The sequence below is a fragment of the Hoplias malabaricus genome, chromosome 9 (assembly GCF_029633855.1).
Source record: "Hoplias malabaricus isolate fHopMal1 chromosome 9, fHopMal1.hap1, whole genome shotgun sequence".
Lineage (NCBI taxonomy): Eukaryota > Metazoa > Chordata > Actinopteri > Characiformes > Erythrinidae > Hoplias > Hoplias malabaricus.
This window is the reverse complement of record NC_089808.1, coordinates 3,864,067-3,886,926: the sequence shown is the minus strand read 5'-3', so window position 1 is coordinate 3,886,926 and position 22,860 is coordinate 3,864,067. Positions and strand designations below refer to the sequence as shown.

Below are 22,860 nucleotides of genomic sequence, written 5' to 3'. Positions count from 1 at the left end.
TTCAATTGGATTGTTTGTCTGTGGTTTGGGCAGATTACTGACACAGAGCAATGATCCCTTATTTTGGCATGCGAATAAACTGTATTTAAACATGTCCTGATACAAATACATCTGCACATCTGTGACTGAATGAATACATGTCAATGCAAAGGTAGGGCTGTGAGTCCTTTACAGATTCTGTGATTAAGAAAAGCCTCAAGTAATATGTACTCTTCACATGATTCAGTACCCAGGGGTGCAGTATCATCAATCTACTGTATGCGGAAGCAACTCTGACTCTGATTATACATTCATCTTCTCAGGATGCACACACCCACAATGAGTTACACTGGTGCTGAGGACTGCACTATGGTCAGTTTTGCATACAAGAAATGCAGAGGTCAATCATTGTAACTGCTCCCATATGAGCCATTTTTACCTGAGCAGCATTTCTACACATCTCTAAAACTTTCTGCTCTAGTAAACACACACACACACACACACTAAGACAAACGTTTTCTGTCAGCAAATCCTAAGTGTTGCAGAGCAGTTTAGAAAGGTCAGGAAGATCAAATGATTCAGCTGCTTCTGTGCAAATGCCTACAAACTGAATAAATAAAATTCAAGGTGGAACCAAGAGACAGATTCAGACTAATTAGATTCACGGTGGCTCTGTTAGCAGCAGTTATGCTAACTCAGTAACATAAGAAACAACTGATCTTAAGCAAAGCTAAAGCATTAAAAGGTAGAGCATTAAGCATGACCCCATTTAAATAACATTAACAGACATTAAACCTGCCTCCGTGCAGAAACGCTGTTAAATTTTATAGCGCAGAACTGCATATTTAGTAAGTAATTAATAACAAAGAGACATGTATTAGACTTCCTAATAGATTTTCCAGTGTCTTTCCAACTTTATGCAGATCCTAAACTAAAGAACTCTAAAGGTCCTAAAAGTCTTGGTTAGTGCTTTGCTCAAATCATTGCATTGCAGGGTGATATAGGTAATCTGTATCACTACACTGATTACAATTGGAGCCAAGTGGCATAATTCCAGGATCAGGATTAAGCAGCCTTGACCTTTCTATTACTCTCTCATTACCTGTGAGTGGCCCTTGTGGCAGGGATGCGTTCCTCTGACTACAGAAGTTGCACTGTGCTCTTGCTCTATACTGTCTGCAGCTTCTGTCTGGACATTTTTCTGATGTGACTGGGGAACAGACACACCTGCACAAACACAAATACATAAACATCTCTATGATCCTGACACCATTAGACTTATTTCAGTGTAGCTGTCTGTGCCACATGTAATCATATAAATCCATGTACTGTCTGGACGCAGACAGACTGGAAGATGTTTTGTATACTACAACATATGGTAAAAATTATTATATTTTATTACGGCTGGGAGCAGAGCTGCAATGTCCTCACTGTATTAACAGCCCCCTTGATCTACATTACTCCAGCACAAACCAGAGAACACTGACAACGCAATGGCCAAGATATATCAGAGAGGAAACAGATCGAAACAGTCCACTGCGCACTTTACTTTACTTTATTTTCACTTTAGTATTAGTGTTAGTGATAGATACGTCTGTCTATTTGTTGTGCCTGTGCACTTTACTGTTACTTCAGTTATTCATTGTCACTTTATCAGTGTTAGTGTTAGGTCTGTCTTATTTGTTACTTTAGGGATAGGAATGTCTCGTCAACACCGAGCGAGAGTGAGAAACGAAATTAAGATTCCTTTGTAAGTCTGGTACATGTGTAGAATTGACAATAAAGATGACTTCGACCTTGGGGGGTCGTGGGGGTGGGGGCGCTATAAAAGTACTTAACACAGGGCGATATGGCAAAATATAGCATTGAAATATGATAAAATGTCGATTTTGGAAATAATCAATCCTCTTAATTAATTGTATCTGCAATGGTCATATTTGGTAATTAGTAATTTGGTAATTAAATTAATTACTACCACATATAAATGATCAAACTTGCATCTGGTAGAGCTCCATTTCAGTTCAATTCAATATATATAATATAATATTATATATAATTCATTCATTCATTATCTGTAACCCTTATCCAGTTCAGGGTCGCGGTGGGTCCAGAGCCTACCTGGAATCATTGGGCGCAAGGCGGGAACACACCCTGGAGGGGGCGCCAGTCCTTCACAGGAAAACACAGACACACACACATTCACTCACACCTACGGACACTTTTGAGTCGCCAATCCACTTACCAACATGTGTTTTTGGACTGTGGGAGGAAATGGGAGCACCCAGAGGAAACCCACGCAGACACAGAGAGAACACACCACACTCCTCACAGACAGTCATCCGGAGGAAACCCACGCAGACACAGGGAGAACACACCACACTCCTCACAGACAGTCACCCGGAGGAAACCCACGCGGACACAGGGAGAACACACCACACTCCTCACAGACAGTCACCCGGAGGAAATCCACGCGGACACAGGGAGAACACACCACACTCCTCACAGACTGTCACCCGGAGGAAACCCACACAGACACAGGGAGAACACAACACACTCCTCACAGACAGTCACCTAGAGCGGGAATCAAACCCACAACCTCCAGCCCCGTATATTATATATAATATTCAACTAATATTTCAGCAATGAAAAAAGAAAATTATGATAATACTTATGATCATTTAAAAAAATAGCAATTTGCATATTTAAGTGGCTGAAAATGTGCATGAAATGTGAATATTATGAAAATAACAGATGTTTAAATTTCCACAAAAGATTTAAATACCTGCTGTCATAAAATATCTATTAAAATATATTTTTTAACTACAATTCCAGAATATAAAAAGGCTGATGTATGAACACAATGCCAAACAATGCATGGTTAGATTGTAACTGCAGATTTCCAACCATTCAAACATTTTAAAATAAGTTTTATTACAGTTTTGACATTTTCTCTGATTCAAAATGAAGGACTTATTTTGAAATGAATGAGTAGAATCTGTAAGTGAATACACTAAAGTGCCTTGTAGAGATCCCTAGAGAACAAAAACAAGTGTCTGTGGATCCCTTATTGAGTGCTAAATGCATTGCACTTACAAGGTTTGAAACAGGTACTTTCATTTTCCTCTCCTTCTATTACTTCATCCATTGAGTGATCCTCCAGTGTGTTGTGGGTAGCTTTAGTTAACACATGAGGAACGCTGATACCTAACACTTTTTGAACAGGCTCTTGTTCATTGCTTTCAATCTGAAGATCCAGTTCTCCATTCGTAGTTTCATCAGGACTAGAAGAGCCAGATACATCCAGAGAATCCTTCAGAGGCTCTCTGTTTGAACTCTCATCTCTCCAGTGGGTGTGGTCCAACAGTAGCTGTAAACTATTTTTATCTTTTTCATTTCCAGATATTAAGATTTTCTCACCATTTACTTTATCAAAACAGTTTAGTTGAATCTTCTCAGACATCCCTACTGTAATGTTCTCTGGCAGTGAAATATCCATAACCCCTTTGTTTGCTTCTCTTTTCGCTTCCAAGCACCAAACATTAATTTTATTACAGCTTCCACTCTGTCTCTCGGGCTCAAATTTCTTTCCATTTTTACCTTCTTGAAATCGCTTGCAGACACTTGCAGAGCACATCTGTTGATGACCAAAGCTCCGTTGCTTCCGAGGAGGACTGTAAGTTACACCCACTTCTTCAGAAAGATTGGTTGCACAAGTCTCAGTGGGACACTTGAGATGAATCTTCTCATTTCTCCTGGCAATTTCTCTTGGTTTCTCTGATAAAATGACGTTTGATACCGTCTGTGGATTTCCCCAATCTCCAGTCCCCAGTCTGCTGAGGAATGGCTTTTCTCCCTCTGGATTATTATTCCTAAGTGGTGTTATCTTATCATCAACATTTAATGGAAACAGACTGCCATTATCTCCATAATCCCTGAACTTCCAATTGCATTCTTCATCTCTTTTCCGTTGAGTACATTTGTTAACCTCAGTGTTAAACAGGGCTATAGCTGACAGACTGGAGCAGTTCATGTCAGGGACTTGGTTAAAAATTTGGCTCTGCACTTTGTCGACACTGTAAAAAAAAAAAAAAAAAAGAGTTAAAGTGAAATGTCATTTATTCCATTATTAAAAAACTTTCACAGCATTCTGTATCATGATAAAACTGAGGCTAGTCTCCATGAATGGGAACACCAATATTTTTGTGTGACGTTTCTCAGACGTCAACTCTGACTGATGTAAGAGTTTGCTGCATCAACAAATGAATTTGCTTAAACAGCTGTACAAATAGCATGTGTGTGTTGTGTAAGTGGGACTCTGATGTTCTTGAAATAACCTCTGCTAAAAGTAGCTCAGAGCACATATTGTACATTTCTTTACTTAGATTTTTGAGTACAAATCATGTACAGGGCATCCTCGACTTACGACGTTGATCCGTTCCTACGTCGAGTCGTAAACCGATTTTCGGTGCAAGTCGGAACTTAGGTACGTACTGTACGTAAATAACATACTGTAAGCACTTATCCTATCCTCACACCTATCCTCCTCGGTCCCGAGCCGCGTAACCGCGTATTCTTCCGCCGCGCCGCACACATCAAACACGAAGTTCGCGTTACGACGTTTACGATGCAAAACCACTGAAGTCGAAACAAGACTTTATACAGTAAATGGGAGATGTGTCGTAACCACGGACCATCGTTACTCGGGACTGACGTAACCCGAGGACCTCCTGTCCTTGAGTAAAATACAGATACTCAAGGTAAACTACTACTCCAGTAAAAGAAAATGCCCTCGATTTAGATCTCCATTTGAGTAAAAGTACAAAAGACTCTAGGTCACTCTTGGCCCACCCGTCTAAACAGTCAAACACTAATTATAATAAATGTTATATCAACTGGGTCACATACACCCAAGGTATTACCCCTCCAAGCCAACAGAGGTTGATGTCTCCTGATGTATTAAGCCCAATTTATGATTTTGCTTTAAACCTACGCTGTAGGGCAAATATCGAACCGAACCCTATGCCAATGCCTCAATGCATCGACGCAGACCGCAATAACCGTGATTGGTCCGCAGTCAGACGAACATGGATCAACTGAGGAAGTCCAAAAATATGAACTACTCCACACTACAGGGACTGCAGACAGCAGCAAATTCACCACCATGGGAAAAATAGGCCTACCTTCTCTGTTTTGGTTTTTTGGATTTGCCTTTTGTACTTTCTCTCACTGTATTGACTTTCAGGTTTTGACCTCGCTTCACATATTGTGTTAGTTTATACTGTAAAGTGTTAAACACTTAAATATACCTGCAACTGATTCCCACCCTCGGTTTTTGAGTGATCTACAGATCTACAGATCCGTAAACCATGTAATATGAATGAATAGTAGTCACTGCTGACTCTAACTAAATGGTAAATATCATTTTGCTAATTCATAACGGTTCTAAGAAATGAAACAAGTGATCAATTACAGTCTCAAATAAAGTCTGCCTTATTACTTGGAGGGACATCTGTAGTGTCCCTCTTCTCGACTGAGAAGTTTACGGTCATGTCAATCTACCCAGACACAGAAAACACATTCTGTTTACACTTGTGGGTGTGATCCTATGTCCACCTTCAAAAGTGCTTAGAGTGGTCCGATTGTGATCCAAGCACCAAGAGTTTTGGGAGAGTTTACAGCTAGCTGTGGAATCTCAGTGATACGATCACCAAAAAAGCAAGCTAATGCCACGTATAAACAGTTCCTTACAACTACATAAACTACAAAAAGAAACAACTCACGTATTAGTCTGGGTATGTAGCTCTGAATGTTTGCTGTAGTTGTCTTGATTCTGGGACAGCCTGAGCTCGCCACTGAAGTTGTCCACTTTTTTAAAAAAACAAACAAATGCAGTACTTCTCTTTACTTTGACAGAACAATATACAAAACTGTAAAAATTCCAAGTCTATTTGTTGGAAGTTGAATGGAAGTTGTGCTTTGAACGTTGTCGAGGAGAAACAACCTCAGCTCTCTTCTTGCAAGGCAATCTTGATTTGGTAGTGATAAGAATTGGCAAATATCTTGCCAAACATTCACTTGTTAATTAGCAAAACATCAATTGTTTATTTTTATTTTGGAATTCAACAGCTTGAGGTTAACAAATAAGCTAATACATATGGCCCCATGTTATTTTCATCAGTAAAATGTATGGGAATTCCAACCAAAAACCTTTCGTATAAAATACATCTTCAGTGTTATGACATTAAATTCCACATTATTTAAAGTGCTCCACAGATTCATCTTAAACATAACAGTTTTTCTCTTTAAGCAACTCTTTAACAACTGAATTTGACTAAAATCCACATTTCAAGTTCCAACTTGGTTCCAATTAATTAGCATTTTCAGGAATATTTTTACTATTGAAGTGCAAGGGGCAAACTCTACAGGGCATTAGATTTGTAGAAAGTTCACACTTCTGTTCCAAGTTATGTGTCTTATTCTGTATTATTCTAGACAAAACTATCAGGGTTAGCTAAGCTACAATCATGTATAAAATTATCATACATACTCCAGCTAAAGAACTGTTAACTCCATGTTAACCTAATCAAACATGTGGTCAATGCAACCATTGGCCAGAATATTCAAGGAATCTGAAAACAAGCAGAGATTTTTTTGCCATTCTATTGCCTCATTTACACATTTATATTAGACAGGCGCCTGAAAGTGACCAAAGAAAAAACTGGGCTTTTTGACAAAGTTTGAGGTCGACTGGTGAGTAGCGAATTTAAATGTTTAAATTAAAATAAATGGGCAAATTTAAAAGCAAAACATAAATCTGAGATTTGTTTAAAACGGACAAATGACGTGCTCGTCTTGTGATGGAACATATGAATGTCAAATTTTCAGTGACATTTCTGTGCACATTAGATAAGATGGGTTCATAACATTAAAAAATTAAACATTAAAAAAACAACAACATTAGATTAGAGTAAGAATGTAGAAAGGCTAGTGTGTGCATATAAACATTTCCTCTTCCTGTCCCTAACTCACTGTGTCTTGTGCCGTGCATTCTGCCTGTGTACTGTGCCTTCAGTGCCGCTAGGACTTTCTGTGCAGCCACAGACAAACAGCCTGTAGTCAAAGTGCTGCAAGGGTAACTCTCCATATTAACAGCTCCTCTCCTCACTCACTGCCTGCCCAACAACACAAACAAAAATCGTGTTGCTAAATTATATAAAAGGTAAGTAATTTCTTACATTAGCATTAGCGCCCTTTTTAACCATGTTTTTCCATTAAACAGTTCTGTAAAGCAGCTTTTTATTCGGATACAAAATTGTCCTCAAAAAACTGTCAAACTGAAAAAGCTGCTTTTTTAAAAATCGGTATACATTGTTCCATCATAATACACTTCGAGCATCATAACAGAAACATGGTCAACCTCAAAAGTGGGGGGTATAAAGTTTATTAAAAAATTTTTTTAATGAATTACACAAAAACACAAAGTGCATTCTCAAGTATCTGTAGACAGCAATTTAGAGAGATTTTAGAAGACATCAAAACACATAAAAGCAGACATTACATTATAAATTAAACAGGCACCCCATGCCCTCTTGCTCCAGGACTGAGGCTCCATTCCATCTGCACTGAACATATATGAAGAGCCAATAACTGGATACAGGTTTACAGGTAATACAAGCCATGTGGTTTATTTTTTAGCAGTAGTCCCAGCTTCCTTCTCTCTCACTGTTCTGATGAGCAGAGTGGGATCAAGGTGGAAGTAGACGTATAATTCTCTCTCTTGCCCGAGTGTGGCACTTTGCTCCAGGTGTGCCCTTTTTACCTTCAAATCTCCTACAATATCCTGCAGCTGCTTATACAGATTCTTCTGCTTCTCTTCCAGCTCACTGAGAACCATGGACAGCTCCTACAAAAGAATTGATTGACTGATGAAAACTAATCAAGCTAGAAAACATTAGATTTTCCACAGAGTGCAGCTCAATAAATTAGAATATCATTAAATTATTTTTATATAAAGTAATTCAATTCAAAAACTGAAACTCATACAGATTCATTACAAACAGTGATCCATTTCAAGCTTTTATTTCTTTTAATGTTGATGATTATGGCTTAAAGCCAGTGATTAGAGTCATTATCTCAAAACAATTAGAATATTCAACACCAGACACCTGCAAAGGTTTCCTAAGCCTTTAAAATTGGTCCCTTAGCCTGGTTTAGTAGGCTACGCAATCATGGATAACACTACGGACTTGACAGATGTCCAGAGAGCAGCCATTGACACTCTCCTGCTGTATCTAAGCATTTTAATAGAAAGCTGAGTGGAACAAAGTGTGGTAGGAGAAAAAAAAGGGCACAGGCATCGAGAAAACCACAGCCTTGAAAGGATTGTCAAGAAAAGGCCATTCATAAGTTTGGAGATGATTCACAAGGAGTGGACTGCTCCTTCCAGACGTGTCCAGGACATGGGCCACAACTGTCGCATTCTTTGTGTAAAGCCACTCTTGACTGAGAGACAACACCAGAAGCCTCTCACCTGGCCCAAGGAGAAAAAGGACTAGACCTTTGCTCAGTGGTCCAAAGTCCTTATTTTCAGATTAAAGTAATTCTGCATTTCATTTGGAAATCAAGGTCCTGGAGTCGTGAGGAAGAGTGGAGAGGTACACAATCCAAGCTGCTCGAGTCCAAGCTTCCACAATCAGTGATGGTTTGGGGAGCCATGTCATCTGCAGGTGTTATATCAAGTCCAGATTCAGCCGTCTTCCAGGAAATTTTAGAGCACTTCATGCTTCCCTCTGCTGACAAGCTTCATGGAGATGCAGATTTCATTTTCCAGCATGACCTGGCACCTGTCCACACTGCTAAAAATACCAATACCTGGTTTAATAACCACAGTATCACTGTGCTTGACTGGCCAGCAAACTCGCCTGATCTAGACACCATAGAGAATCTATGGGCTGTTGTCAAGAGGAAGATGAGAGGCACCAGACCTAACAATGCAGACGAGGTGAAGGCAGCTATCAAAGCAACCTGGGCTTCCATAACACCTCAGCAGGGCCACAGGCTGCTCACCTCTATGCTACACCACATTGATGTAGTAATTCATGCAAAAAGAGCCCCAACCAAGTACTGAGTGCATATACTGTACATTCTTTTCGGTAGGCCCACATTTCTATGTTAAAAATAATTTTTTAATTGTTCTAATATAATATTTTAATTTTCTGAGATGATGACTTTTGGGTTCTCTTTGGCTGTAAGCCATAATCATCAACATTACAAAGAAATAAAGGAACAGATCACTGTTTGAAATGAATCTATATATAGATTTACTGAAGTAAATTAACTTATGATATTCTAATTTACTGAAAGGCACCTGTGTCTCCAAGTCATCGCAGACAATTTAAAGTGGGCTTCTCTCCCATGTCTTTAATGTAAGGTAGAGATAGATAGCCTCACTCATTGTTTGTGGTCATGTCATAGATGTAAAAAAATTCTGGGATATAGAGGTAGATCCATTGTGTTTATTGCTTGGTTTACCCAATAACTATTTTGTTGATAAGTCTAAAGAAACACTTTGTAATACCCTAACTTTCAGTGCAAGGAAATGTATTTTATTACAGTGGATAACAGATAAAAGTACCCTCTATAACATGCTGGCACAGAGTTATTTTGGAGCATGTCTCTCTAGACTACTTGACATGTTTATCACAAAAGGGATAAGGAACACTTTTTGGTACATATTGGGTCATATCACTCAAGTATTCTAACAACAGGATTTGTATAACCATTTTTGCCCTTAAAACATAGGTAAAGCATGTGTCAGTATTGATATTTAATTTTGTAAGGCAGGGTTGTTGTTGTTGTCACTGTTTTAATGTCATTTTGTGTTGTGTAATGTGTGTTTTATGTCTGGAAATGCAACAAATTCAAAGAAACACATCTTGTGGTATTATTTGTGTAGGTCACCAAAATGACAACTGTTACACACACGTCTGGTGGGTCACATGTTTATACTGATTCCTCTAAGAGTCACCTACAACTCACTTAAGGTCAGTCTCTACATGTTTTCAGAACAGAAAACTGGATGTAATAGTTTTCTACCATATGAATAAAACTATAAAATGGTGCCATCCGAAGAGGAATGACTGCGGAGTTTAACAAGCTGTGACAGGTCACAAGAAAAGTTAGAGAAAATGAACAGGACAAGTTTCAAAAAGAGTAGCAAGTAAAGCAGCATTCACAATAGAGAGGAAAAGGCAAACTTTGCACTGCCTTGAACAGCAGTGTTTGAAGACATCAACACTTCAGGTGGGAATCTGAATTTGGAACTCAAGCATAACAAACAGGGTTTTCAGTACATGTCCATTTGGTTACTTCACAAACTGAAGTAAGGCAACCTAGTCAAGTCTGACATGAAGTGTAGATACTTTAGAATTACACTGCACCTGCATTTGAGTATTGATCAATTTCAGCACTGGAAACCAGGGATAATGTGAGTGCACATAGATGGGGGCTCTTTGGACTGTGAGCTTATTATTGTTTAAAAAAAACAGTCACTGCTGAAACGTCCTGAATTGGTCTATGGACAATGGGAGAAAGACGCTTTATCCTTGTGGTATTTTTATCAAAGCATGTCACAGAATTTATTAATACGCCAGGAAATTGTGTTACTTTGTGGGAAAAAGGTATAACCATGTGTCAACTATTAGGAATTCAACATATTCAGCCAATGAGGAACAAGACAGCCCAACAGTGATGAAAAGGAGAACCAGAGATGGAGACATGCAAACCCACAAGTACCTTTCCAAAGACCCCTAAATGTGAATTAAAACATGCAGTCAACAAGAAATTACTCACATTGCTAACGAAGTTTTAAAATGGAGAACGGCGGAGAGGATGAGAAAGAGAAACTAAAACATACCTGTGCGTTAGGGCAGAGGTGCTGAGCAGGGTTTGCTGTATCACGTACCTGCGGCCTCAGGAGAGGCTGCATGACAAGGGAGTAAGCGGCACGATCCAGAGCATCATGATCACGTGTTAAACGTTCAGCAGTGTAGCCCTGTTCACAAGTCGCCCTGTTCAAAGCCTCGCGAACCGCAAGCAGCTCCTCGTGCAGACAAGAAGCTCTATCTTCCAATCTCCCATATGTCAAGAGAGGGTCTTTACACTGGTCAGAGACCTGACCCAGTTCCAGAATCTGCAGCAGCCTGAAACACACAAGAAAACATAGCAACTTTGAACAGCAAACTGTAAATTAAAGATGGCAGTAAAAAAATAAGAAAATGGTTTAATGCTTGTTTTTCATCATTTTAAGCTCCATGAATGCCTTTTGTGATTTATAGTCTTCCATAAAGGCAACCAGGGCTAAGATTCAGACTGCATCCAGAGTGATGGGGATGGGTGGGGCTTATGCTATGGACACTGCCATTCTTATGAGTGGATGGCTTTATTTATTTACATTTTTTTAAATAAATTGTTGGATTATTTGCGCATTGTCACACATCTGTTAGATAAGTGTTACCTTAGCCAAACCCATCCATGTAATATTTCATTAGAGAGTTGTCAAATTGTGTAATAAAACAATTTATTACCATATTCTGTATTACAAACGTAACGTATCATAGAGCAGACAGGAAAACAATCTCTACAAGTAGCATACAACATTATAAAGCTTTTTTACCTGTTAAAGGATATATCCTTGGATCCAATGACCTTTGCCTTCGCGTTAGACCCCAGGCAGGGTGTTTGGGTCAGCTCCGGCTGGGAAAACGTGCTTCCTCTCTGTGCTGCAGCCTCAGATAACCCCACCAGCCTCTGGGCCACTTCCTCCAACTGAGCCACGGTCCTCTTTCCGCCGCGGAGCTGTGCGTCCTGAGCAAGACTCACTAGCTCGAAAGAAGCCTTCTGGCGGAGAAGCTGGTCTCTGACCTCAGTCTGTCGGGCAGTGTAGTAGTTCTGCCGGGCGATCTGTAGAGCCAAATCACCCCGCACCACTGGCACATTGAGCAGACGAGCACTGTCCCGGAGAGCTGAGCGGACAGGGTCACGCATCAGCGCATCAAGATCTGACTGGATGGACATGAGTTCGGTTTGCATAGCAGGCTCATGGTAACGGGCCCGATTCAAACCAAACGGCTAAAGGGAGGAGGGGGGAAAAACAACAACAACATGATAAAATGTTATAGCAGAGAAATTTATGAGAAAAATAACAATTTAAATATCTCATATTACCAGGAATAATTGTACCATACGAACTAGATATTAGGACACTTAGTAAGAGTAAGGGAAAAGGGAAAAACAGCCTGTTGAAGGAAAAAACCCCAGTAAGCTTTGTTTGAGAAGGTAAATCATAAAAGTGTAAAGGATTTTATTACATAAAGAATGTTTTAAAATAACCGCGACCCTGAAATGGAGAAGCGGAAAAGATGATGATGTTTCCATCCATCCATTATCTGTAACCCTTATCCAGTTCAAGGTCACAGTGGGTCCAGAGCCTACCTGGAATCATTGGGCACAAGGCGGGAATACACCCTGGAGGGGGCGCCAGTCCCTCACAGAGCAACACACATTCACTCACACCTACGGACACTATTGAGTCGCCAATCCACCTACCAACGTGTGTTTTTGGACTGTGGGAGGAAACCGGAGCACCTGGAGGAAACCCACGCGGACACAGGGAGAACACACCACACTCCTCACAGACAGTCACTCGGAGGAAACCCACGCAGCCACGGGGAGAACACACCACACTCCTCACAGACAATCACCCGGAGAAAACCCACGCGGACACAGGGAGAACACACCACACTCCTCACAGACAGTCACCCGGAGAAAACCCACGCAGACACAGGGAGAACACACCACACTCCTCACAGACAGTCACCCGGAGAAAACCCATGCAGACACAGGGAGAACACACCACACTCCTCACAGACAGTCACCCGGAGCGGGAATCGAACCCACAACCTCCAGGTCCCTGGAGCTGTGTGACTGCGACACTATGATGATGTTTTAAAATAAACAAATCTAAGTAACAAACAACATAATACAGAATTCATATTACCATACCCAGACGATCATGTTCTGTTTATCATCTTAAAACTGTAGGTTTATTAACTTAAGTCTCATTGTACTGCATCATACCGCACTATTTTATCATGTCTAACATGTTTTACCTGCTGGCTGGTGTAAGCCTGGGGGTAACATTCTAGTTTTTGGAGAGCATACTCTTTTTGTATTACTATGATGATACGAAACAGTGTGTGCTTAAGGCCTGTTGTGTGTTTTACCTGTGTTTGACTACTGAGATGCTCAACGAGCCAATCCTTCAGCACCTGGTGTCCCTGCTCCTCAGCTTGCTCTTTCATCAGCTGGTACTGCACCACCATGTAAGCCCACTGCAGCTGGGACATCTCCTTTCTCCTGCTCTCCACCACCTTCCCATCATCCTCCACCTCGTATTCACTGTAACAGCTCAGATCCAGTGGCTGGAAGCGCTTGGATGAGGAACTCTCCACTATATCGGAGATGCCTTTAAAGAACTGTCGCTGAGTGTAGGTGGCCAAAGCCTTGGTGTTTTGCTCTTCTTGATGAAGGTAGGGCTCCAGAGGAAGTTGGGACAATAAAACAGGTGGAACGTCTCCATCTTTTTTGTCCGTAGATGGGATTTCAAACTGGAAGAAATCAGCAAGCTTTGAGGTCTCTTTAACAAGACTTTCTAAACTGGCATTGCTGGCTGCATTCTCAACGACGAGGGCTGAAACGACATTCTTCACTGCACTTCTTCCTTCCTCGTGGAGTGTTTGAGCAGCTGACGAGTCTGCTCCACGACTAGCAGCCAGAAGCTGGAGCTTCTTCAATCGACGCAGTTTCAGCTGCCTCTCTTTCTGTAAAGCCTGAAGTTCAGCCTCCAAATCTTCCACAGAAGCACAGTGTGAAGGAACTGCCCCTCGTGCACCTACGGTCCCATCAACTGTTCCGCAAGACTTCAGCAGATCCTGAAGGGTGGCTTCATCCAAGATGGGCTTCCCAGATTCACGCAAGATCTGAAATGCCTGCACTTCTTCTGGCGTGAGGACATTTTTGGTGTTCAAACGATGACAGAAGAAACGCAAAAGATGTAGGCTGTCCGGCTCAGCGTCAAACAACCAGTCAAATTCTGAACCTTTCAGGAAAGACGCTCCTGGATAACCCAACTGCGAGAGCGCCTCAACAAACCTCTCCCCGTTCAACATGGCAGTTTGAAAGCAGACCTCCCAAACACGTTACTTTACCCTGGTGTGAACTGATGAAAAAACAGCTTCGATTTATTTCACAGTACAAATCAGAGAACAGACTGAAACCTAGTTTTATATAAATAAACAAAAATGCAAGGGTGGCTTTGAGCCATGCCAATGTCTCCCCAAAAGAATCAGTGTATTTGAAAAAGAAACACCTCAAGTGGAAAACAAATATGGCTACTTTGCTCCAAATTTTCACTTTGGAACTATACACACACACACACACACACACACACAACTACTCATTACTTTACTTGTTAAATTACTGACTGGTTTAGGTTGGAGGTTTGGTCCTGCTGGAAAAATCAAAGCCTAGTCTGCTGTGTGGAGGGTTGCTGAGTTACCCTCATCTCTATACCAACATCCATCACTGAGGTTTTCACTACACACACACACACACACATCGTGAATGATATATTCGACTGTCTGCACTAAACAGTGCCATGTTCTCTCATTTGTGAGTAGGTATTAAGGTATTTAAAAAGGAATAGGGATTTTATTTACAGACCATCATCAATTAAAATATAGGTACAGCTTCAAAAAGCTTTTTCTATGTATTTGTCTTATTATTATACAGACTACAATATCAGACCTCAAAATAAACGGCATTGTCTAGAGGACAGAGCTTAGGTTAGATGTGAAACCTTTAAGTTAAGTCTTTTTAACATCAATAGAACATTTTTAATCACACAAACACTTTCAAAATAACCCTCCTCAATTTACCAGTTCTCTGGGTTCCTAACAAAGCATGTGACATACTTTGTTTAAAATACCACATGAATCAACACAGCACTTTTCTTACACCCTCTAAAGTGCCCAGTCCTAACGACTCAGCTTCGTTTCAGCTCCTTTTAAGAACAAGGCTGTTTGCTTTCACGCGTGACAGTCGAGCAGAAACGCTGGCTTTTAGTAATTTCCAATTAATTTAATTTCTTCACTGTCTGAACACACTCCTCTAAACTTTTCCCTGGTTTACCTTCTCTTAGCCACCTGCTCTCATAAAGAAAACAGCGCTCTAGCACAGAGCATCTGTCCTTGTGCTTGTGGTTCACCTGCTTGGCCACTAGAAGGCGCTTTTTCACTGTTTGGGATACGAACTCTGGAGTTTGTTTGGAGATTCCTGAATATGTCGTTTTAATTACCAAAGATTTTTAATGTGACGAATGATGCTGCCATTAATTAAATTATTCCTTTGATTTTACAACCCGTTTTGTCAATTTAACAAACAATTTCCTAAATAGTTTCCTTTAGTTTATAATGTAATGACCGGGGCGAGAATAAACTTACGTCAAATTATGTACTTCAGTCAATAAAGAAGTTCACTAAGTATATTTTTGGCGATTTAGATATAACACACCTCTCATTTCTTTGAAGTTTGGGTCGAATTTTATTGGAATTCTCCGTTCCACCTTAAAAACTCAGCAGACTAGGGGTCTGCTAACTGTGGGCGCTAACTGAGGAGAAATTAGGCTAACGTTAGCACACAACGGTTTTCGGGAGGAATACCTTCTCGGTGGAGAGACAGAGCTAAACACTCGGAAAGTCCTTAACATGCTTTAACTGCATGTAAATCCCAACAAAATTAGCGAAAATGCGTGTTTCTTTACATAACTCGACACAAAGTCGGACTGCGGGGTTAGCCCATTAACGCCTACTACAGAAACAGACTAACGGTAAGTTTCAGAGAGGAACGAGGTCTGTTTAGAACTTAAACACATACCTGCACTCTGATAAAACAGTGGAAATGAGTGCTACCCCGGGAGGTTTCTCTCCGCTAGCGACTGATAATCCACCTCAAGAAACCGTTCAAGACAGCGCGCCGGAGCTGCGTCACTTCCTGTGGGCGGTGCTTTCTTTAAAAAGGGACAGAGCATTAAAGGTGCACTGGGCGTTTTTATTCAATTTTAACCAGCATCATTCAACAGGAGGAGATTTTATAAATATTTATTTTAGCAATTGCATCTGCACAGGTGAACTGTGCCTGAGAAAACCATGTAAATCTGAGTATCATCTGCATAGCTGTGATAGGACAGCACATAGTTTTTTTTTTATAGAATCTTACCAAGAGGAAGCATGTATAAATGAAATAAAAGTGGACCAAGAATAGAACCCTGGGGTACACCACAGGTCACTGGCATGTCCTCTGAAATATTATTTACTATTTCTACAAAGTAGTTCCTGCCTTGCAGGTATGAAACCAAGCACTTTAGGGCTGTTCCTGACCCAGTCCGCGAGTCTATCTGTAAGAATCTTATGGTCAGTGGTATCAAAGGCAGCACTGAGGTCAAGAAGTAATAGAAGAGATACCTTTCCAGCCTCCGTATTTAATGCCATTATTACCTTAATTAGAGCAGTCTCAGTGCTGTGATTGGACCGGAACCAGGACTGGAGGAGCCGGCTCAATTAAGACAGTTGCAGCCAAGTCTATGTCCATAGCTGTGAGTAATTGTGTGAGTATGTGATGCACTTTAATGGATCAGTGCACTGTCCAAATGTGTTCCCACCATGCACCCAGCGTAGGCCCCTGAGTCACCATGACCCAACATAAATAAATATGTTGTGAAGCTGGTAGGTCACACTTTATTTACTTTTTCTCAATTTCTAATAGCTCTAGATGAGGAAGTACGTTTTGAGAGCTACTGAAACACACAGAAAACTGATTACAATTTCATGACTCTGTATCAGTCCACATTCTGCTCACCGTGGCACCAATCAGAAATAGACTGTAAATGCTGTTTACTGATTGACTGATGTATTTTCATTATTCTGTAAACAAATCATAGCAAAAATAAAACAATATACACATGGTTTATGAACCTTTCACTTTAAATATCAAACCTATCAGTGTTAGTTTGAGTCTAGTGCACTACGAAGGGAGCAGGGAGCATGTACACATTCTGAAAGACCTCACTTGGGCAGTTTTAGGGCGTATCAGCGTGAAATGGCTTCCTAAACGTGCACACGCGTTCAACATTTAAGTAAATGAAGCTGAATGTTGAAGCTGTGTAAAGAGATAACGTGATGTGAAGTGTTATTTTAATTCATATATCTATTTATTTTTGACTTCGTGACTGCAAGCCGTTTGTTAACTTCCTTTCGGTGCTTCTTTTGCCACAAGGTACATATTTATAATGGTGTTTATTTAGTGAAATGTGTGCAAAGTGACGCCTGTGTAACGTTTAATATTTTGGGTTCCTTAGAGTTTGAGCAACGTTTTTAAACGGAGTACTTCACCGCGTCTCTGGGCCTTGACTCGGCGGTACAAGGCCTACACTTTTTTATAAATCGTATTTGTAGTTGTTTACATGAAGTGACAGTCTACATAATCTTGTACATTTAGTTTATATGACGAATACCAAGATGATATTGAAATGTTAACAGTCCTCTTTCGTGTTTTGAACAGAGAACGCTGTATTTTCTTCCTGCAGTACCACATCCCGCCACTGGGTAAACGTGTAGAAATACCGTTTTCTCTCGCGGAGTTTGAGTGTAGTCCGTGTGTGTGTGTTATTGTGTTCATTGAGGATATGGAAACGAAACAAGGTCCGTGTTTACCCTCCGCTTGTCGTGTGTCTGGAAGAATGACTCTCGAGGCTGAGGCCCTTTCTCAGTATCGCTTCTCGGCCTTTTGGCTAAGATCAAGTGTAGTATCTGTTCTTATCAGTTTAATATCTGATACGTCCCCTACCCGGGGACCATATATTAAATTGATTTTTGGAACAGGGAGATGGAATAGGGGCTTGCTCCGTCCACTCCACGCATCGACCCGGTATTGCAGTACTTCCGGGAACGGTGCACCTCCTCCTACTGGTCTAAAATAAGATCTGATATAGATTTATAAACACATTGCTGTTTATAGTGTAGTTCAAAATTTGATTTTATAGATAATGCTATTGGATGATAACGTTTTAATTGTTAATCAACTTTTTAAGTTTGTGTGGTCGTTTGACCGTTTGTGGTGTTTGAGAGAGTGAGTTGAAGCTGCTTCACCACTGGCCAACAGACTCATATGGGGCTGTATTGGGTCAGTGTTGAGATCAGGACCGTTTACACGTGTGGTACATTTGGGCATCTCACAAAAAACACAAAGACTCCCACTGAAGAAAATGTTTTTTACACACACACACACACGGGACCCATGACGGGGCTGTCTATATAAGATTGTGAGCAGTACAGAATCTGTAATTTGTTCTGAAAACGAGGAAAAAGCACCTTTTGAAGTCTCAGAACGTCTGCTAAATGTCTGTGTGTGTATAGTCACGAGTCAAGAGAGTTTTATTGTCAATTCTGCATATGTACAGGACGTACAAAGGATTGAAATTGCGTTACTCTCCTCTCCAAGATGCAGTAAAACTTAAACAGAAGACAAGTGCAGGACATACGACACCAGCAGCTCACTGAGACATACATGAGACAATGGGACACTGACTGAAGACAATAACCTGATTTGGAAGTAGGATACTGGATGTACAGGGCAGTGTAAACAATAGTGCAAGATAATCATAATAGGAGGAGGTAGGATACTGGATGTACTAGCCCCGTACCACGCAGTGACACAGCTAATCAGGATACTCTCGATGGCCCCCTTGTAGAAGGTGGTCATGATGGGGGTGGGAGCTCTGTGGAGACAGTAGAGCCGTTGGTGAGCCTTCTTGGCCAGGGATGCTGTGTTGGTGGGTCCAGGAGAGGTCCTCTGTGACGTGCACACCCAGGAACTTGGTGCTGCTCACCCTCTCCACAGCAGCCAGCCCCGTTGATGGATAGAGGGGCATGTTGTGTGCGAGTTCTCCTGAAGTCCACAAAAATCTCCTTCTTCTCAGTGTTCAGAGAGAGATTGTTGCGTTTGCACCAAGACTAGTGTCCACTGTGAGTAACACTAATCAGAGACTCCTTCACACACGTATAATGTGTGTATACAGTATGTGTGCTGTACATACACTAAACACACCATTGTGTATATTCTGTACACTAATAGGCTGTAAGTACCACATTCTTGTAGCAAATGTATATTTTCGTGTTTTATATATAAACCCTGTTGAATTGCCTTGTTTTGTTGTACTTTGTTATTCATTTAGATCATTTTCTTTGTACCTTTTTCCTCCTGCATTCATGTCTGAAATATGCTCCTATTTGCACTTCTGGTGGACGCTATCTGCATTGTACTGAGCAATGACATGTTGAGTGTCTCTCACTCTCCTGAAGTGGACGGTGTTTGGTGCCCCCTCCTCCCCCCAGAGGCTGCAGACGGACCCCGTGTAAGAGTTTGATCAATAAAAGGACTGCTGATCTCCCGTGGAGAAGTTTACACAGTGGGGCTGTGCTGTCCGTTCTGTGATGAGGATGAAACCCTTGTCACCTGCTTGTTCAGTGAAGTCGGAGGGTGGGCTGTCTCCACGGCTCTCTGAACGGAGTCTGCTAAATGTCTGTGTAAATGTAACGGGAGTGCGCCACCTAGTGTCCAGTGTGTGTGGTAATGACTAGATGTGTTTTCTCTCTGTAGATTTGGTCCACGAGGAAGAATGGACATATAAATGAAGTCAATAGACTCTGCGTGTGTGTTCTGTGGTGTTTTGAGGAGTGTAAGGCGCGGTGTTGCTTTGCTTCACATCCGTTTTTCACACCGAGATGGTCCTGTGTTAAAACGGCGAATGTAAACGGGAGGACGCTGATTACACATTCAGAAGCAGTGCATCATGGGAAGTCGTGTTTGGTTGTTTCCGACAGAAATAAACTACATGTATCTTTTTGATTCGCAGTGTGTGAACAGTATCTACACATTAATGAAAGCTGAGTTGTGTGTGTGGTGTTTGTTCAGGGTTCAGTGTTGAAGTGTGTGAGGAATTAATCGTTCACCGTCGGAGTGAAAGTGTGAGCTCGCGGTGTGGTGTCTCTCCGAGGCGTGTGGAACTCATACTTACCTGGCAGGGGAGATACCATGATCAAGAAGGTGGTTCACCCAGGGTGAGGCTCAGCCATTGCACTCCGGTTGTGCTGACCCCTGCGAATTCCCCAAATGTGGGAATCTCGACTGCATAATTTCTGGTAGTGGGGGACTGCGTTCGCGCTCTCCCCTGATTTCACTTGTCAAAGGAAGATTGTAATTTATTCTGAACTGAAGGAGGAGGGTCCCAGTTAACAAGGAACGTCCCTGGACGTTCAACATGTGTTTAAAAGTAGTCTCTCCGTCAAGGACATATTTTAAACGTCAATGGACGTCCAAAATCCATCTTAATAAGTTAGTTAAGTGGTGACCAATCGATAACGTCAGTGGACGTCCAAAACGCGTTTTATACAAGTCATTTATTTCGGGACCAATTTATAACGTCAGTGGACGTCCAAAATACGTCTAATATTCGTCTTTTCAATGTCTGTGTTTGGACGTCTTTTCAACTTTCATTTTCAACCTTAAAAGAACGTTGATTAGACGGCAGTCATTACGTTATTTCAGCGTTGAATCAACGGCTAATTGTTTACTGGGGTACTTCTTTGAGAGAATGTAATGAGAGTGAAACTTTCCATTTTTTTGCTGTGAATACTTTAACTGATATTTACCGCATGTTTTCCATTTTGTCAATGATTAGAGAAGTTAAATATTGTTACGCCTTTAACTCCAGGGGTGGTTTGGTTTACCTCTCTGATGATTGCAGTGAGTGTAGACTGAAGCCCACCAAAGTTAAACAATAGACTACAAATCAGACTGCAATCAGCAGCTACACGAGCTGCCCTCTCTGTAGACGTTGCATTACTCTTCAGCTCTGACAGTCTCCAACCCCCCACAATAAACTCTGGAAGAACAAACTCGTTGGATGTTGTCTTTGAAAAAATTAAATGTAAAAACTCTATAAATAAATAAATCTCACATCTTGAACATGTACAAAATCACAGCACGTTGCTCGTCTCAGATTTGGATCCTGGAACCAGCAGCTGCCATTTTATGGTGAACACAAGTCATTGCTGTGTGCAGTAGGTGCATAAATGGTTAAAGGGAACGGTCGGTCTGGTTATTCTTCAATGATGGAATATTGTTCCTTGTGCAAGATCTTAGAGAAACAATGATGGAGGAATTCTGGAAGGTGTTAAATACACAGTGCACAGTTGAGTCACTTGGTCTCTTTCCACAACAAAGCTATGGCTGTTTTGGCTTAGGTATGTATTTATATTATTTTGCCAATCCTGAGCTGATGGTGCTGCTGGACATCATGGTTAATTTCCTTCAAAATTGTAAGATGTTTTATGTTCCTTGGCTGACCACTGTAAACCCACGCAGACACAGGGAGAACACACCACACTCCTCACAGACAGCCACCCGGATGAAAAACCAACGCAGACACAGAGAGAACACACCACACTCCTCACAGACAGTCACCTGGAGGAAACCCACGCAGACACAAGGAGAACACACCACACTCGTCACAGACAGTCACCCGGAGGAAACCCACGCAGACACAGGGAGAACACACCACGCTCCTCACAGACAGTCACCCGGATGAAAAACCAACGCAGACACAGGGAGAACACACCACACTCCTCACAGACAGTCACCCGGAGGAAACCCACGCAGACACAGAGAGAACACACCACACTCCTCACAGACAGTCACCCGGAGGAAACCCACGCAGACACAGGGAGAACACACCACACTCCTCACAGACAGTCACCCGGAGGAAACCCACGCAGACACAGGGAGAACACACCACACTCCTCACAGACAGTCACCCGGAGGAAACCCACGCAGACACAGGGAGAACACACCACACTCCTCACAGACAGTCACCCGGAGTGGGGCTCGAACCCACAACCTCCAGGACCCTGAAGCTGTGTGACTGCAACCCGACCTGCTGCTCAACCATACCGTTGCAGAGATTTCAGTTCAATTTATGGTGAGTTCTGTGAAAACTAAACACACAAACACGTAACTTAAGATATTCACAAATAAATGTACTGTTGTAAATAAAAAAATAATGTATCGACATGGGGGCGGCACAGTGGCACAGCAGGGAGCTTTGCAGTCACACATCTCCAGCGACCTGGGGGTTGTGAGTCTGAGTCCCGCTCCGGGTGACTGTGAGAGGTTTGGTGTGTTCTCCCCGTGTCCGCGTGGGTTTCCTCCAGGTTTCTCCCACAGTCCGAAAACACATGTTGGTAAGTAGATTGGCAACTCAAGTGTCCAGTGTTTATGTTTAGTTCTTCCTCGGTATCAGCACTGGCTCTTGTTCTGGCAGTGTCTGAGCTCAAGGGGACACTGGACTCAAACCTATTTGTACTAGTGAGGATACACATTCTGTTTGAACACTAAGCACTTTTGTGATTCGCTCTGGATAAGAGCATCCGCTAAATAATGTGAATGTAAATTTTGGGATTGTGGTCTAAACGACACCACGGTAGATTTATTTTTATTAGCAAAGTTGTATAGTTAGTCTTTATTGTTGAATCAAATAAACATGCTGCACTCAAATAATTTTTCACATGTTTACTGTATCCTGTTTCAATACGAATATATTTAATGTGTGTGTGTTTATTTATTTATTTTACTTATGGTTCCATTCCAGAGACATGAGGAGAACACCACAGACACTTGTGAACATGGCCATTGTCATCAAGGGAGCAG

General features: G+C 41.5%; 2 protein-coding genes and 2 non-coding genes across 6 annotated transcripts in view; 2 read left to right on the top strand and 2 right to left on the bottom strand.

Moving 5' to 3' along the window:
• Positions 1–7,133, bottom strand: part of poln (polymerase (DNA directed) nu) — a 73,374-nt gene extending 66,241 nt beyond the window's left edge. For both annotated transcript variants that reach the window (XM_066681672.1, XM_066681673.1), the window contains exons 1-4: positions 7,009–7,133; positions 5,760–5,844; positions 3,073–4,052; positions 1,082–1,206 (exon numbers count right to left, since the gene is read on the bottom strand). In XM_066681672.1, coding sequence (XP_066537769.1) covers positions 1,082–1,206; positions 3,073–4,052; positions 5,760–5,844; positions 7,009–7,123 — 1,305 coding nt within the window. In that variant the 5' untranslated portion in view covers positions 7,124–7,133. The remainder of the gene's footprint in view (positions 1–1,081; positions 1,207–3,072; positions 4,053–5,759; positions 5,845–7,008) is intronic.
• Positions 7,134–7,411: 278 nt separating this feature from the next.
• On the bottom strand, positions 7,412–16,107 carry haus3 (HAUS augmin-like complex, subunit 3). Of its 2 annotated transcripts, none has more exons than XM_066681608.1 (5): positions 15,973–16,107; positions 13,263–14,257; positions 11,654–12,108; positions 10,895–11,180; positions 7,412–7,882 (listed from the first exon to the last, which is right to left on the bottom strand). In XM_066681608.1, the coding sequence occupies exons 2-5, from the start codon at positions 14,205–14,207 to the stop codon at positions 7,664–7,666; spliced, it is 1,905 nt and encodes a 634-aa protein (XP_066537705.1). In that variant the 5' UTR covers positions 14,208–14,257; positions 15,973–16,107; the 3' UTR covers positions 7,412–7,663. The 2 variants fall into 2 exon arrangements, with proteins under 2 accessions (XP_066537705.1, XP_066537706.1); XM_066681609.1 differs by having other exon boundaries at positions 10,943–11,180.
• Positions 16,108–17,864: 1,757 nt separating this feature from the next.
• LOC136707909 (U2 spliceosomal RNA) lies at positions 17,865–18,055 on the top strand. The gene has a single exon (XR_010804273.1). It is a non-coding gene; the product is annotated as a U2 spliceosomal RNA (small nuclear RNA).
• A 2,107-nt stretch (positions 18,056–20,162) lies between these two features.
• Positions 20,163–20,326, top strand: LOC136707905 (U1 spliceosomal RNA). Its single transcript, XR_010804269.1, has one exon. It is a non-coding gene; the product is annotated as a U1 spliceosomal RNA (small nuclear RNA).
• The last annotated feature ends 2,534 nt before the right edge of the window (positions 20,327–22,860 follow it).

What these genes read in the sequence shown, in the direction of transcription:
- haus3 (XM_066681608.1), bottom strand. Translation starts at nt 14,207, where the DNA reads ATGTTGAACGGGGAGAGGTTTGTTGAGGCGCTCTCGCAGTTGGGTTAT. An exon ending in ATCTCAGTAGTCAAACACAG is followed by an intron (nt 12,109 to 13,262) that starts GTAAAACACACA and finishes TCCTCCCTTTAG; the next exon opens with CCGTTTGGTTTGAATCGGGC. An exon ending in AAGGATATATCCTTTAACAG is followed by an intron (nt 11,181 to 11,653) that starts GTAAAAAAGCTT and finishes TGTGTGTTTCAG; the next exon opens with GCTGCTGCAGATTCTGGAAC.